Below are 18,042 nucleotides of genomic sequence, written 5' to 3' on the forward strand. Positions count from 1 at the left end.
TTGTGTTGGAAGCATGTTTTAATTTTATAATTTTTTCACAAAATTTTCAATTCATTTATGTGGACATCTTTCCAAATCCTGTTAAACGAATATTATGTATGAAATATGACCATGAAAATATTGGTTAATTAGTTCACTAAAGGTAAAACCCATTGATTAAGAGGAATCTATCTATGTACTTATTTCACATTGTTTAATAAAGATTATTGTATGCACATATGTTTCTTATCAGCTTGTCAACACACTCAAGTCCATATGATCATTTCCCTTCCTTCTTTTCAGTTTTTCCTACAGCACTAGTAATGTTAATCAGTGCAGTGCACCACGTCAATGTTCCAGTCCAGGGTTTTCCCCACCAGTTTGGCTTCTCCATGATCATTGTAAATCCAGTAGTTATTGCCCTTGAATGCATATACATTACTGTCAATTAGCAGGGCTGCATCTAGAGAGCAGGGTAGTCCCATTTTCAATAGCGGTTGAACCCTGCCACCTTGAGAAGTCACATTGCAGCCTGCATTGCAAAAAAAAAAAAAAGGAATATAACAGTAAGAAGTTATCAACACTTCATTAGGATTCATTAAAAATGTATGGGTGCCTTTTCTAGTTGAGCCTAAGTTACGTCAAAGTTGGTATTGTTTTAAAATGGTGCTAATTTAGTTTGTTACCTTTGAATGTATAAAGTTGATCTTTCCAAAAGATTGCTGCGTCTATATCACATGTCTCATTCCTTGTCACTTCAGCAGAAACAGGAAGTAATGATGTACTGTTGATTTCCCAATAGATACAACCTTGTGAAGGAAAAAATAGTTTAAAAAATAAAATGCAACCATCCTCCATTATAAAATATTGTCTATAAAAATTAAATACAGAATGAACATAGAAGATATGGAAAGTATTGCTTTGTATGTTCATTACTTGAAAAGCAGCTAAATTCATTCCAATAATATCCTTACTTATTCTGATTTGCTGTTATCATTGGAAAATATACTAAATATGCATTTTGCAGTGTAAAATTCACGATAGGTTTGGGTACGAAAAGGTTTATTTTACAATAAAGGAAAATAACTTAAATGGCTCATATTCTTTTTGTAGCTACTCAACTAATATTTCAACAAAACTTTTATTTGAGACATTTTTTAATTCTACTCAGTTTCAGCCTAAAATAGTGAGCAAGTAGGTCACACCTTCAATTAAGAATTAGTGTTTATACTGGTAATTTAAAAAAAAAAAGGAATTTTTTTTTAACACAGACCAGTGGCATTCCTTGAATAGTGTTATGTAACCTACAGTTAAAATATACTGATCTGCAATTCCTTTGAATAATGTTACGTAGTCTGTGGTTCACCTATCCCTTAGTCTGTTGGACTATTGCAGCACCACACAAGATCTTTCTCCATTCCTGTCTGTTTTTGCCTTGGATAGAACTTCTTTCAATAGCAGGCCTGTCCATTCTTTTAAGTTGTCTTCCCATCGCTTTCTCTGTCTCTTCTTAACCATGTACTGTTCCCTAATGGAAGGTCTTTGCAAACCCAGAAGACCTTGTAATATGGCCATAGACTTAGTTTTCCTTTGCATTTTTTTTTACAATAGTTAGGAATTTTCCTCTTGGATAGTATTATCTAGCCTACAGTTTAATATACTGTTCTGCAATTCTCTTGAATAGTATTATGTAGCCTACAGTTTAATATACTGTTCTGCAATTCTCTTGAATAGTATTATGTAGCCTACAGTTAAATATACTGTTCTGCAATTCTCTTGAATAGTATTATGTAGCCTACAGTTAAATACACTGTTCTGCAATTCTCTTGGATAGTATTATGTAGCCTACAGTTAAATATACTGTTCTGCAATTCTCTTGGATAGTGTTATGTAGCCTACAGTTAAATATACTGTTCTGCAATTCTCTTGGAAAGTATAATCTAGCCTACAGTTAAATATACTGTTCTGCAATTCTCTTGGATAGTGTTATGTAGCCTACAGTTAAATATACTGTTCTGCAATTCTCTTGGAAAGTATAATCTAGCCTACAGTTAAATATACTGTTCTACAATTCTCTTGAATAGTATTATGTAGCCTACAGTTAAATATACTGTTCTACAATTCTCTTGGATAGTGTTATGTAGCCTACAGTTAAATATACTGTTCTGCACTTCTCTTGGATAGTGTTATGTAGCCTACAGTTAAATATACTGTTCTACAATTCTCTTGGATAGTATTATGTAGCCTACAGTTAAATATACTGTTCTGCACTTCTCTTGAATAGTATTATGTAGCCTACAGTTAAATATACTGTTCTACAATTCTCTTGGATAGTGTTATGTAGCCTACAGTTAAATATACTGTTCTGCACTTCTCTTGGATAGTGTTATGTAGCCTACAGTTAAATATACTGTTCTGCACTTCTCTTGGATAGTATTATGTAGCCTCTGTGGCATTTTACGTCTCGTGAGATGATCTTTTCCCTTTGCAACTTCTTGTGTGACTAAAGAGGCCAATCCTTGATACACAGCTCAATATCTAGCCTACAGTTAAATATACTGTTCTAAAATTCTCTTGGATAGTGTAATGTAGCCTACAGTTAAATATACTGTTCTACAATTCTCTTGGATAGTGTTATCTAGCCTACAGTTAAATACACTGTTCTAAAATTCTCTTGGATTGTGTAATGTAGCCTACAGTTAAATATACTGTTCTGCAATTCTCTTGGATAGTGTTATCTAGCCTACAGTTAAATATACTGTTCTACAATTCTCTTGGATAGTGTTATGTAGCCTACAGTTAAATATACTGTTCTACAATTCTCTTGGATAGTGTTATGTAGCCTACAGTTAAATATACTGTTCTGCAATTCTCTTGGATAGTATTATGTAGCCTACAGTTAAATATACTGTTCTGCAATTCTCTTGGATAGTATTATGTAGCCTATAGTTAAATATACTGTTCTGCACTTCTCTTGGATAGTGTTATACAGCCTACAGTTAAATATACTGTTCTAAAATTCTCTTGGATAGTGTAATGTAGCCTACAGTTAAATATACTGTTCTGCAATTCTCTCAGATAGTATTATGTAGCCTACAGTTAAATATACTGTTCTGCAATTCTCTTGGATAGTATTATGTAGCCTACAGTTAAATATACTGTTCTGCAATTCTCTTGGATAGTGTAATGTAGCCTACAGTTAAATATACTGTTCTGCAATTCTCTCAGATAGTATTATGTAGCCTACAGTTAAATATACTGTTCTGCAATTCTCTTGGATAGTGTTATGTAGCCTATAGTTAAATATACTGTTCTGCACTTCTCTTGGATAGTGTTATACAGCCTACAGTTAAATATACTGTTCTAAAATTCTCTTGGATAGTGTAATGTAGCCTACAGTTAAATATACTGTTCTGCACTTCTCTTGGATAGTGTTATGTAGCCTACAGTTAAATATACTGTTCTGCACTTCTCTTGGAAGTACATGATCAGCAAAAAAGAAAGTCTGTGCAACTGATAATAGTGAGTATAACGTGTATAGTAAAAAACTAAAAATGAATGTGGATAAAACCAAGTCATTAGAGAAATGGTGAAAAGTGATAAGTGCATTACAGCACATCTTATGAAATAGTCTTAAGGACACAAGAAAGAATATTACTATGGCTTCACTGTTGATATATTTGGTAAATTTGGTTACTGTGTATACTCCATCCAGTCTCAACTCATATAGCTTCATGCAGGATTTTCTTTTACCAATTAGTTAGCAGATTTTCAGTTGTTTTTGCTAGCGTTCATGTCCGACCTGAACGAATTCTGGTCTAATGATAGTTTTGTAAATAATTTTCTGTTCCTCTTGAGATTGTCTTGCTTTTGAGTAACTTTATTTTTATTATTAGAAAAATACAATTACTGGTACTCAATATATATTATAGTTTGTTTTTTACTTTTAAGTACAACATAATGACATTGCCTAATTGGCTTAGTGCATTATCACACTAACCCTGTAACATACCTTTTATAACACTGATAAAGTTCCCTGCAGGACTCAGATAGGCTGCATCTATGGATTCTAACCCTGGAACATGTCTGAAATAAGTGTAGAGTAGAAACATACTTCTCAAACAAGTAACCCAACCGTTTTTTGTTTAAGCTGTACAATTCTTGGTATTAGTTTAGTCCAATTTGGCTTGTAGTAACAATTTATTTATTTATTGTCTTAGCATGTTGTTCCTTATCATATCTAACATTGAATGCATTCAGATTACATAAAGCAGCTCACCTGTAATGAGCTAAGATTGTACAGAGCAACAGTCTCACCTGATATTGCTTTGGGAAAGATGTGTTACATCGTATGTAATTATTCTCGACCCAGAGAAAAATAAAATAGTTTGGGCATTCACTTTCACTGCGGCATCTACCTTTACCTGTTGATGAGTGATTCAATATATCAGACTCGAATTACTCAATTCAGCCATATTTTATATAAAGAGTGTTATTCATCCTATATAAAGTACTCCACATGCTGACTCTGGTTAGTACTTATTTGAATATTGTAACATAGAGGGCGAATGGCATTGTTGGCCTCAATCACATTGATCTACTTGTATGACCTTTTCTCAGTATGCTGCTGCTTTGATGTACATGTATCAAGCCAGTGACATCATAGTTGACCTATAACCTTTCCCGAGTCAGGTTTTAAAATAGAGTCGTTTTTGACACGATTTTGAGTTTAAACTTAAGACCATTTAGCAGTAAAGTGATATCTCATCTGTCCCCTAACTTTTGTCATCGTAGTGATAGGCCTTACTCTCTTTCCGGACAGCATCTGTTCTAAGTATAATGTTAGGAAAGAAGTCTGTCCATTCTCTCGCGTTGTCCTGACATCTTTTCTTTGGACGACTCTATTTTCATACTTCGTATTACCTTGGAACTTGATGACTTCTGAAAGTGAGTCAGATTTCATCTCATCACAGTATTGAGGATTCCTTGTAAAAAGACTTAGATTGGATGTTAATTGAAATGACACTGAAACCTATCAATTCAAACAACACGACGACTGCCTGTTCTTGTAGATGTTTTTAATAAAAATAAAAGCTATTAACTCACATAACATGATGACTTTTTGTGCTGGTAGATATTTCTGATATTCTGATGGTGAACAGCCTGGAAGACAGAGGAGCTTGGATCATTGGCTTCCTCTGGATAGTCCACTAACAATACATTCGGCGAGTCGTTTCGTCTGTGGAAACAAATTGGATCATAAAGTTTTGGCTATGTTATAGAGTTTTATTTAACTATAAGGGCTCTTTTGACAGCCCATAATAAAATAAAGGAGGAGGTGCTTAGCTTTCGAACCGGGGGTCCCGGTTTCGAATCCTGGTTAAGACTGGGATTTTCAATTTCGGGATCTTTAGGGCGCATGTGAGTCCACCCAGTTTTAATGGGTACCTGAAATTAGTTGGGGAAAAGTAAAGTTCTAGTTTCTTTATGTTTTCTTGAGTTAAAGGGACCCAAGCAGAGGATGCATATTCTAATATTGGCCTAACTAAGGTCAAATAGCATTTTAGTTTTATGTTCCTGTTTTGTTACTCTTAATAATTGGCGTTTTTCTGAGTGGAAAGACATGCTCCACTTTAATTTCCATGTCTGCGATTCTTTAGTATCTTGTGTTGCTTTTATTTTTCTATATATTGTGCAATCATATGCAAATAGTCTCACTTTTGTTCCTAAACAAATGCAAGTTGGTAAGTCGATCTTGAAGAGCTTAGATAAGAAGTGTATCTTAAAGTGGATGACTGCAGCTCTCTTGCCTACTATTAGATGTTTAATATTAGCGAAATCAGAAATATATATGAGTAGTTTCGTGGAATACATTTTTATTTTATTTGTTGATCCAACAGATACATTGTTTTGTTTTTTTTCTCTTTCTCTCTCTCTCTCTCTCTCGTGCATCCTCGCCCAATGCAATAATGACCTTGAAGCACTCTGCACTGTCTAGGCACGCGGCCTACATCCTGTTATACTATTCTAATTTTCTTTCATTTAATCTTTTCCTTCGTCCTTTACAGAGCTACAAGACAACGTCACATCCTTTGGGTGACAAGGAGAAATAAGGCATCATATTTAATTTACGGGAGTGGTATCCATGACAACAGACTATAAGAATTGTCTATTAATACATCACTATTTCCTCATAAAACTAAAACTTACACGAATCTAAATTGTTCACAAGCTCTCAGGGACTGATGGTAGAAAGGTCTGCACTTAGCGGCATTACTGTTGATACAAAATCCTGAAGGAATGATGGAGACTTCCAAGAGTTCTCTCCAGTTTCTTGACTCACAGACTTCTTTGGTTATATTCACTACCTATGGAGACATGGCTTGGTCATTAAGGTATTGTGTAGTGTGGTAACATTCCTTACAGCTGGTTTGTATTTCTTCATTGAATTTATCATTTAATTTATTATTTGAGAATATATTTTATTTCTATAGGCTTATACTAATTGTATATTCTGTTTCTATATTATATATTTCTGTATTCCATATACTATATTATATATTTCTGTATTTAATTTCCAAACTCTAAATGCGAGTTATATTTTTATTATTTTCTATTTCTATATAAGTCATCCCCCGCCACTTCGCGCTTCAGCGGCGTCGACATCAATGGCAAAATTATTCTCGTATCTTCGCTTTAACGCAGATTGTCATGTGGATAAACTCTCATTATCTATAAAATACTCCTAAAAGCATGTCTCAAAAAGTATATGATAAGTAAGTCCAGCACCTGGCCTGCTCGCGTGGCTTAGATATTAAGCCCGGTGAAACTGCTCTTGCTAACAGGTGAAGGGGGGTGAAGGCGGATACCTGGCGCCACAAAAAAAACCGGGCGCTTCAGGCAGTAAGGCCATTCATCTAGGATAGGGGTACTCTAACTTCAAACCCCGCTGCCTTATATTTAAAAAAAGTCCAATACGCCAGTGCTTTTATCGGAAGTCCCTGCTGCAGCATGCAACATGTAGACAGCTAACGTTGCACTCTGGTACATAGCTAACACACACATTTACGTCATGTGTGTATGTGAGTGAGTTTATACAACTTTAATAGAAACTTTATAAATTCCTAAATAAATATACCGTTTCTTATCTTATAGATGACAGACGTTGCTTCAAACGAGAAGACTATTACGTCCTGTGCATTACATGTGTCAATCTAGTCATGCATGTTAAGTTAATCATGCATAAGTTTTAAAACTACTTTATTGTTTCATATTTATTTCTCAGCTGAGGCAGATTCTCGGTTATAGCGGGTGGTTCTGGAATGCGATAAACGAGATGTCACTCGCCGTCACTGTATTCCATTTCCGAATTCTATTTCTATATTCTGCTTCTATATTCTTTTCCCATAATTGATTGTTTCAGTATTTATTTCCTATAGGTTTGACAAAGTTTAAAATATACAAATCGGCAGACGAGTTTTTCTTAGACAAATACCTTATTACAGCCATCGTTCACGCCAAACTCTATCCACGTGCTTCCATAGAAACGCTCGCTATGAATCCATTTATACTTGTTATAGAACTCATCGTGGGGAGGGCGTTCAATAATTGGTGCATAGAAAACAAAGATCCTTTTCTTCTTTCTGATTGTTTGCTTTAACGTGGGCCAGACGTGTTTAGGAGATTTCCTAAAATGTTTGTTAAGCATAGGACCCAATTGAGTCTGAAAGGTAAAAAAAAAATTAAAACAAGAAATTAGTGAAGTAAGCCCTATTTTAGAATATAACAGCAAGTTATTTATAATCTATCTATCTATCTATCTATCTATCTATCTATCTATCTATCTATCTGTCTGTCTGTCTGTCTGTCTGTCTATCTATCTATCTATCTATCTATCTATCTATCTATCTATCTATCTATCTATCTATCTATCTATCTATCTATGTCTATCTGTATCCCTGTCTGCCTGTCCGTCCATCTATCCATCCATCTCTCTTATTTAATTATATATGAGACCGTTGGTATATCATAATACTCTTTTTAAATTAACCAGTTCATTTACTGATTCTGAGATAGTCGAAAACAAAGGAGGTGCGCAATACCCAAAGTCTAAGTAGTTCAATTCTAACGAGAATCTGGTCATTGTAATTAGATTGTCATAATCTTTAAAAATGGCAGTTTTTGCTCAAGCATCAGGAAAAATAAGTTTAATTTCTTCCAAAAATGACCTTGTCACCCACCATTAATTGCCTGCTTAAGGCTGGGAAGACTTTTTCGGGCTGCTGAATTTCGTGATTAAAGTTCAAGGTCACAATCTCGCCCAAATGATCTCGTAAAAAACTACGAAGCTGCTTAAGCATTGGACAGATCCCTCCTCCACAGACAACATTGTGACAAGAGCCAAGAAGTCCACATTTGTCAAAACATGGATCAATATCGAAGTGACGAATACCTGAAACAAATAGCATTTATATTTTTTTGCTATCCATTAGTATGTCGTAAACAACGTTTGAATTTCATGGTTTAAGACTTTTATATAACGACATGCCTAGCCTCAGCTGTTCGGTTATAGACAATCCATGATTCCTCAGAAAACAATCCAAAAAGCCGAATCCGCCGTCAAAGCCAGACCCGGCATTGTGTAAGCCAGCCAATGTAATTTGATTTAATCTTAAAGAACACAACCTAGAATAGAATAAACACATTTATTATCCATATCACCATAACATGTGTATATTTCGTATGTAGGCCTATGGTTCATTAAAAACACGATTAAACCCTGTGTCGCTGTTCATAAAAACTTAACACTCCATTTGTAACCAGGTGAGGGCCATATTGTCTATACTGGCATACGGGCTAATGTCCTGTTGGAAAGCACAGAATGGGCCGGTGGGGCCGTTGTCCAATGGGCCGCTTTGAAAGACAGTAAGTCCGTAAACAGTTTCATATTTTCCCTTTTCATGTTGATGGCTATTGATAAAGACGCAAGTACAAGTTCCCCTTTCAGGCCCCTATGGGGCAGATGGATCTTAAGTTCATCTGATTCTTTGGCCAACGATTAACGAGCAGGGTGTCATGTGGACAGCACAAAGACCAACCGCTTTTACTTTCTCCAATCAAAATCAGGTACCCATTAGAGTTGGTTGGACTCAGGGGTGCGCCAAAAATCCCGAAATTTAGAATCCCAGTCGTCACCGAGATTCGAACCCAGGACCCCTGTTTCGGAAGCCAAGTGCTTAACCACTCAGCCACCGCGTCACCCATTACATTAGAACTTCGTCTCTATTCTGTTGTAATCCTATCTTGAGTAATTAGCTCAGTAGTAAGAGAAAAATGAATACAGGATCTTTGTAGTTAAAAGATTTAAAATATATGGTAAGGATCATAGTGTGACTTTTCAAATTAGTTAAATATATTAAAAATCAATACAGACTAAATAATTGGTCTGCATTACCGTCTATCCCCGTTACAAGAAACTGTTCCAGATCTTTCCATTCTCATCCACTCCCTCTCCCCGCATAGATTCCAAGAGCAGAGATTTAACAGGTCCGTGTTGAAAGGTCCATCCACGTCATCATCGTCATATTTCCAGAACTGAACTCCTTTGATAAAGCAATACGTTGAGTCTGGCCATTCTACAGCAGCGTCCAGGTCACACGGTAAACCTCGGTCAGTGATGTTACCTCTCTGCTCAAACATCTGTGTGCGTTGGTTCAGCATCCATTCTCTGCACCCTGAGGAAGACCCATGGATAACAAAAAGACAAAATAAGAATAGAAATAGGAAGCTATAGCTAGAAATAAAATAAGGAGGGTCACGAAGTTAGCCACATAGCCGGAGGTTATCAAGTCTGAGCAGTATAGGGCCAATTGATAGATGTGACTCATTTTAATTCAATACCAGATGTCATTGCATGCGTGTCTTTATTTCGCATTTTTATTTTTAAATATTTAATAAAAGAGGGGCGGAGTAACTGAGTGGCACGGTGCTTGGCTTCCGAATAGAGAGGTCTTGAGTTTGAATCCTAATGAAGACTGAAATTTCGAACCGAGATTTTTAGGATGCCTCTGTGTCCACCCATTTCTAATGAAATAAAGGCGGTTGGCCATTATGCTAACCACATGAAAGTGATGACAACCTCGTTAACCGTCGGCCAAAGAAACAGATTCGCTTTACATCCATTGCCTTTAAAAAAAAATCAAGTTGAAATGATGTTGTTATCACATTTCGAATATGGTGAAAATATATCAAATTACTTCAAAGACCGATCTATTTCAAAAAGTAGAGTGAGAATTTCTAAGAAATATAAACATTCTTGAGAAATGTCAAGGCAACGGTTACAGTTCTGTGTTCAAAGTCTTGGTAGTAGAAGCGTTAAACAACACTGAACTAAACCTATCAGTATGTTGAACTCAACTGTTCAACCATTGTGAGTTCAATGAGAATCAAAGTTCAGAGCAGTTAGCTTACGCCAGGACAAGTTGACACTTGAGAGCGTGAGTAATGAGGTTTCCCAACGTACAAGCTAGACCAGGAAATCAAAACACTTAAAGCGCTGAATATGTATTCCCAAATTCTCGGTCAACTCACACACAAGCGTGAGTACAGTGTGTAAGTAGCAAAGCTGATTAAAGAGGTGCAACATTTGTCGTAATGTTTTGTAAGAATGCAAGAACTTTGACCTAATAATAAACTTAATATCTTGTATAGCAGCTATGCAGTTGTAACGTTAATAGTTGAATGCTTTTTTTTTTGTATAGCACAAATTTCATGCTTCTAGAGCGCTATGGTCCAATCTCTTTTGTGGACCAGTGGGAGAAGGTTTTATCTGGGAGAAGGCTTCCGTGCTGCCTTTAAGCTCTCAGCAAACACAACTCAGCTCGAGTCGGGATTCAAACTTGAGCCCTCTTGTTAGGGAGCCAAGCGGTTTTTGCCTCTCAGTCACAGATCCTACAATGTGATACCAGTAGTAGCTAGACTGTATAGTAGTAAAGTTTTTTTTTTATTGCAAAACGGAACTACAGCTGCGTATTATAAGTGGCATTGCTGGGAAAAAATACTAGCTCGTTTGCCACACTGGGGAAATTCTAGTTTGGCCGTTATAATTGTTCAAAGTATAAACAAAATTAATATACATTTGGCTTTATCTTTATCTTGAGCTGAATACATCTTCTGCTATTTCCGAATGTAGGTCCAATTCATTAAAGACTTTAATAAATTAATGTTCAGGAACTTTTTTGTGCACCTTCTAAGTCAAGATATAAAGGCCTATCATTAGAATATTATAATTATAAAGTCTAGCACATTTATACATTCGCTTAACCGGGATTTATTTCTCCTGTCTGGGGGGGGGGGGGCAAGGTAAAAAATGTAAAAATGTTCCAATTTTAAAACTAACATTCATTAATTATTTAAAAAGTAAAATTAAAAAGTTGTAAAATGTAGGTATTGTCTTTTTTTTTTTAAAGTATTTTTTTTTAATTTGTTCTTAACAATTTACATGTGAGATTAAGTTATTATATAGAATTTGATCTCAAACTTGCAATAACATGAGAGAAACATCATGGAGGAAAAAGGATGCTGATTTGACTAGCCTAAATTTGCCAACAAAGATCTATTTCCAATTTTCATAGCCTTTTGTTCTACCAAAACTGGTTAGAGCCCAAGCCACATGTCCTTCGAATGCAAGCCAGAGGACAGGGACGACTGAAGGTCATTTGGAGGACTACGTGTAACAACGATTAGCAAAAAATTGGCGTCGTGTTCAATAACTAAGAGATGTAAGCTGTGTCAGAAAGAACTTCAAAGAATGCCGGTTACGTGATGCGACAAGCGGCAGTAACAGACTTAAACAGAGTAACACAAGCTGTTGTTGTTTTTCGATATTTATGAGATCTAAATCTTGTTTTTTTATTATGTAATGAGAGACTGACTTAGCACCTGGTCACAAAATGACATCATCGATTTTATGCATAACATTGATGATAGCTTTTGTATTGCAAGTTGGATTAAAAGTGTTAATACCTTAGAAGTGTATTGTATCGGCAACTAGATTTGTAATGAAGAAAATATATCCATAAAGTTGGAAGCGTATGATAAATAAGAATGTAAATTCCTAAACATGCTTGGATATTTGTTTAATAATCATCAAAGTTGATATTTACAGTAGGCTACCTGTAAAGTAGGACCTACGTGTAGCTGTTTGTTTTCAAAAGAAATCTTCCAATATGTTCGACTAGATGCTTTGATTTCTAGTCTTTGAACAACTCATCATGTTTTATCTATCACCTGTTGTTACCTTTTGTTACAAGTACATCCCCTTGTTTATTTAACGCCGCATCCACGTCGCAGGGTAATCCCAAAGTTGTGACATTAGTGATTCGGTCTTGAACTAATTCTTCTCCGCTTTTCCACTTGAAGCTTTAAAGAGAAAAATATGTAGAGATGCTTAGTTGATAATGCTAGAAGAAAACATGTCTTGTTTTGGGGTTATTATTTGGACATTTCTAGTACATCTATTTGAAAAAAAAAATCTAGATCTAAATGAGGATAAAACAGAAACAGATCGCACTGTATTAATCAATATTTTTCCACCTATTTCTTTTTCGTTAAAAACCAATATCTAGGTAGTTCGTTGGGTGAAAAAAACAACTGTAAGAATGTTCATTTACGTATATTTTTTTTTTTTTTTTGCGGCCCCCGAAATAGAAATAGCCGCTATTAGTTTCGTGTGGTCTATTTGTCAGTCCGTTTGTCCCGTTTAGATCACAGAACTAGAAAAGATAATGAGAATCGGACATCATGATATTTTAGACCTTTCAAAGCTCTCATGCAACGACTACTTTTTTTCTTTTCTGAAAACAAACGATTTTATTTTTTAAAATGAACAATGCAATCAGATTTTTATAATAAAAAAAAACCACCACTTTTACATGAAAAAAATCAGGGGAGGTAAGGTTTTTTTTTTTAAAGTTCACAGATTTGTACATTAATAAATGAAAAAGATATTTAATAATGAGCCATTTATATTCCATAGGCTAGAACCATAGACATAAATAAATATAGACTGGCCGATAATAGAGTTTTATGAAACGAAAATTTGTAACTTGTATTTCTGTGTATTTTATTTATGTCTAGGAGTTTTGTTTAATCTCTAAGACTGAAGATCATGCCATTTTTCAATTTTTCTGAATTCGGAAATCCGAATACAATAGATATATCTCTACATGAAGTTATTTCCTTTTTCCAGTCTATATTTATTTATGTCTATGGCTAGAACAAAGTCGTACACGTTGTAGGCCTAAGTTTAAAAAAATACAATTTTTATAACGCGCAGTCTTGACATAGTCTATATATAGGCCATCCTCATTATAGATCTATAGGCTCTGTATAGGCCTATAGGCCATCCTCATTATAGATCTTATAGGCCTACCTGACGACAATCAAAGCCAGACTAAATAGAGCCCAGATGTAGATTTAAATCTAAATTTGATGATAATTTTAACAAAATTTGCATAATAAATTATTAAGGCAACAGCTTAGCTTCTGACAGCATATTAAGTGTGCAGATTTATGAATATAAATCTACGCTAGTAGCCTATCACATTAAGAACAGGATCGGACGCGAACAGTACAATATATAGGCCTATAGCCTACACTATTAAGGCTATTATCAAATTATTAATCCTGAGGCATGGGCATATTATTTATTATTAGTCCAATATTTTTAAGATCAAACGTAAGAGATATACGATATATATAGTGATGATAAAGTGTTCTTATGTTATTAATCATCTGTATTCATCAATCCATCTTCTACTGCTAGATCTAGATCTTTTAGACATAGACTAGATCTAGATCTTTTAGACATAGACTAGATCTAGATCTTTTAGACATAGACTAGATCTAGATTCTAGTTTATAGAGTCCTATTCAAAGAATTTCAAATAATCTTTTTAACGGCCCTCGTATGATGTATCATTTTTAAAAACATGAAAAGATATTGAAAAGCTGATTTCTCCTTTTAATAAACAAATAAATAAATGTAGGCCTACTGTAAGCAAAAATCTCATTATCGTTAATACGGTTAGCTTAATAGTCTGTTCATTTAAAAAGAAATAAAACAACAGTAGGCCTACTAAAAGATTATCTAAATAGTTATGATCATATTACATTTAGTTGTTGTTTGGTTTGTTTGCTTGCCCAAAAGGTATAAAAGTCTCTTTATCTATTATAGTTTATTCAATTTGTTTTCAAGTTAACTTTTTGTCTCCTGATTGACGATACCATCGTTGATTTGACCCCATTACATTAACTTAATTATTGGGTTCATAAACTTTGATTTGTGTTATATAAAAAGGGCATGCATTTATCTCTACCAATTATAACATTTTCTGATTAAAAGAAAAACGTTATTGAAGTTTCACCCTAACAGGCTAGTGAAATACAAATAGGAAAATGAATAATTCCTTCTAAGCGCAAAAAATAATTACGGAGAGATAGAGTTAAAAGTAACGCCAAATGATTCTTTGAAATTCTGTTGCCTTAATGTGACGTTAGACAATCAAAAATACAAAAAATTATGTGTATTCCTTGCGGAGGATCCGATGAGTTTGTGTGTGATAACAAGGTCTCTTTGTAATCTTGTTTTCAATTACATTTTGTAGTTTTCTATGGCGGAGACACGGAAGTCAGCTACCCTTAGGCCTATTAGTCATATAGGCACTATGGCATTGATCAGTCCTTTTGCAAATGTAGACATATACATATATTAGCATTGTAGAGAAGCTTACTTAGTACATATCACCTTTTTTTCATAATTCTAAGACCATATTTTAAAAAGCGGTTAAGCGTCTCCTTTTGTTGTCAAAGATGAGCACAGTCTCATTTCCTAAGAACTCGAAGTTGGCTGTGGCATCCGAGCTTCTCTTTGAAATGCCGATCACATTCAAGGCATGGGTAGGTTGGGTCTATTGCTGTATTGTCTACATTCGCTCTTAGTATTTTTTTGTGGGCCCTATTCTTTACTTTGAACACTGAAACCCCACACTGGCTGAACTGCGTAGGCCTAGTGTTAAGCGATCATGGGCTAGTTATATCCCAGTCATTGATAACTCTCATTCCTAAATGGAGCTTTTGATGATATCTTAATGATTTATTTTTTGTTTTCACCCCACAAACTTATAAATTTAAAAAAAAAAGGCTTGTTGTGAATTATTCCTCTGCTACATAATATAAAAGCTTGTTTTTATTCCTGATTAGCAAATGCACTTTTAATAGATCTGCGTGTGCAAAATCGGTACAGTGGAAATTTCATCATTGTTATATTTTGATTACAGTTATTTTTATGATAAGAAAGAAAATTCAGTTCTGAGTAAGTTTAGACCTATCAATAGTTAGTGTTGCAATACTTATGTTACTTCTTTTTCTTGGAGATCGCATTTTTCCACTGTAGGTCTCTCTCTCTCTCTCTCTCCTCTTCACTTGCCTAACCGCTCTGTCTGTTCATTATTGTTAATTATTTAACAACATGATATGCTCAGGTAGGCTACTTGTATTAAAAAATAACTACAAACCTAGATCTCGTAATTTTAAGTACATTTTCTCTTTTCTCTACATATCAGCACACTAAAGCCACAGTTTGAGCACAATGACATGAGAATAATTTTAACTGAGAATAATTAATAGTAGGCCCCTAATATTTATTTAGGCAAAACTATTGAACTAGCAGTCCTAATAATGATAATAAATTGGCATTTTCTTCGATTCCGAAGATGAATGATGAGTGCATTATTTCACATGACCCCGAAGAAGGATTTTAATATTTCTAATTCTCTTTGTTAAATTAATATCTTAACCCTACATGTGCGAGAGTGACCATCATTTATGGATAGATCTATAACTGTTTAAATGTGTTAAAAAAGCTTTAAACTTTTTTTCATCAATTATTAGAAACGGAAAAGCGAGCTCATACAAGCACACACATATTTTTTTCATCATAAGTAAAGTTCCCCTTTCAGACCAAGTGATCTAAAGGTCATCTCTTTCTGTGGCCCACGGTTAACGAGGGTGTCATGTAGCCAGCACAACGTCAGTCTTTATTTTTCCCCAACTAATGCAAGGTACCCTATAAAGCTGGGTGGACTCAGAGATGTCCTAAAGATACCGAAATTAAAAACAACCCGGTTTGGAAGCCAAGCGCTTTACCACTCAACCACCACTTTTTTTTTTAAATCATAATTTGAAATAATTGACATTTGGGACAGGTCCAGAAAACAAAATAGATCTAGATAGTAATACATACTTAAGCGCCCTAAAGGATACAATTGGAATTTTTTTTTAAGTATTTGAAATATAGACTAACATTTTAATTCCATGGCAAACTAAGTAGTTAAAATATAGGCCTATATATATAAGTAATAACTAAACTAAGTAGCCTGTACCTGTAAGCAAGACATCCCTTTAAAATGTGAATAGTTCCATTCCTATCTGTATAAGCTGCGTCAGGATTGGACAGCTCTTCATTAACACCTAAGTTAGACAGTGGGGCAACTGTTTCTTCTGTGTTGTAACGAAAGTTGTACTTAATGTATTCCGCTCCACTCAGGAAATACACAACACGAGTCTCTGAGTTGAACGCCGCATTGATTTTCCCACACTTGTTTCTAGTCGTTTTTTTTAAGCAAACCAAATCAAACCGACTCGATAAAAACATTAACATACACACATGCGTATAGGAAAATTTCATTTTTCTTACCAGCACCGAAAATATGATACATAAATTACGTTGCTCATATATAGGCCTATATACGAAAGTATAGCCTATATTTATACTCTGTAGATCTGTATCTCTATATATAAACTCTACCTAAATTCTATATATATATAGCCGTCCCGCTAGAAATGAGTAAACAACTTTTTTCCCCTAATATCATATATTTAAAATATAGACAGATATGATCTCTGTGACAAAACTAAACAAAAGAATATTGTCAGCAACATATTCTCGTGATGAGCGGATAGTATATAAGTACAGACAACAATGCTTAGAAGATTTTATATCACACATAATGATAGGCCCGCGAGCAGAGGATGTAGACAGTAGCTGGTAGTTATCTGGACTTGAGCGGATAATTGATGGTCAAATGTCACGGCAACGTGGCCTCCGAGCACTGTGTCAATGAATATTGTGTTCAAACTTACAAGCTGCTAACATTGGTCATTTTTCGATTGTAAAAAAAAAAAAATACACATATATTATTATTATATATAGAATCTAGTTGATAATAACAATGTATAAATATTTTTTCCATTGTTAAAACGATAGTATCTGTATGCAGAGTGAACGGTTGTTATGTTTGAAGACATATTCGTTGTCAGGGCGATAGTTATTGTTGAGGACTGATCAAAACATTTTTATCAAATACGTTTTTTTTTTAAATAGTCATATCTCTAGACATAAGTTAGAAAGTACATTTTCTTCTTGTAGAAGACAGGCGCAGAAGACGTAATGAAAACTTAAAATAGACCTCCACCTAGCGGACAACGGCTTTGTCTTCATCAGATGTTGAAAATATGCAAGTAGCAACTGGGTTTGCTTTGTCATGTGAAACACTGCACTCATCCGTAATCTTCGGAATCGAAGATATTGACAATCAAATTAGGGTTCATTTTTTTTCTTAATAGCCATATCAAATAGGCGAGAAAACCAGAGAAATTATATGAAACAGTGTATGTCCTATACTGACTGATATCTCTGACAGTCAGACTTGTTCTTAGCCTGGAGTTTAATTAATACATTAATATTTGCATGCGAAAGTAAAATATTTTCTCTCTAACCTCTGAAATAAATATCCTTCTCTAATCCATTATTCTTCGTAAGGGAGGTGCTATTATATATATATCTACAGCAGTGGTTCCCAAACTTTTTTGTCTCGTAGACCCCTTGTCATGTTTTTCTGGTTTACGGTAGACCCCCTGCTTAACGTGTTTTGCATTTTTGCAAATTCGCCAAATCCATTTTTGTAAAACTTATATCTAACTGTAGTGATTCGAAGAATGAAAA

At 34.7% G+C, this 18,042-nt stretch overlaps 1 protein-coding gene across 4 annotated transcripts in view; it reads right to left on the reverse strand.

Moving 5' to 3' along the window:
• Window positions 1-174: 174 nt before the first annotated feature.
• The window catches only part of LOC106056570 (uncharacterized), a 32,308-nt gene continuing 14,440 nt past the window's right edge, over window positions 175-18,042 (reverse strand). The window contains exons 1-12 of one of the 4 annotated variants that reach the window (XM_056028229.1): window positions 16,421-17,082; window positions 12,278-12,399; window positions 9,434-9,713; window positions 8,528-8,664; window positions 8,220-8,431; window positions 7,475-7,702; window positions 6,190-6,347; window positions 5,086-5,218; window positions 4,297-4,403; window positions 3,992-4,065; window positions 666-788; window positions 175-511 (exon numbers count right to left, since the gene is read on the reverse strand). In XM_056028229.1, coding sequence (XP_055884204.1) covers window positions 306-511; window positions 666-788; window positions 3,992-4,065; window positions 4,297-4,403; window positions 5,086-5,218; window positions 6,190-6,347; window positions 7,475-7,702; window positions 8,220-8,431; window positions 8,528-8,664; window positions 9,434-9,713; window positions 12,278-12,399; window positions 16,421-16,725 — 2,085 coding nt within the window. In that variant the 5' untranslated portion in view covers window positions 16,726-17,082 and the 3' untranslated portion in view covers window positions 175-305. Of the gene's footprint in view, window positions 789-3,991; window positions 4,066-4,296; window positions 4,404-5,085; window positions 5,219-6,189; window positions 6,348-7,474; window positions 7,703-8,219; window positions 8,432-8,527; window positions 8,665-9,433; window positions 9,714-12,277; window positions 12,400-16,420; window positions 17,085-18,042 lie in introns of those variants that run through there. The other 3 variants (XM_056028232.1, XR_008777790.1, XM_056028231.1) reach the window with 3 other exon arrangements.

Source organism: Biomphalaria glabrata, chromosome 4 (assembly GCF_947242115.1).
Source record: "Biomphalaria glabrata chromosome 4, xgBioGlab47.1, whole genome shotgun sequence".
NCBI lineage: Eukaryota > Metazoa > Mollusca > Gastropoda > Planorbidae > Biomphalaria > Biomphalaria glabrata.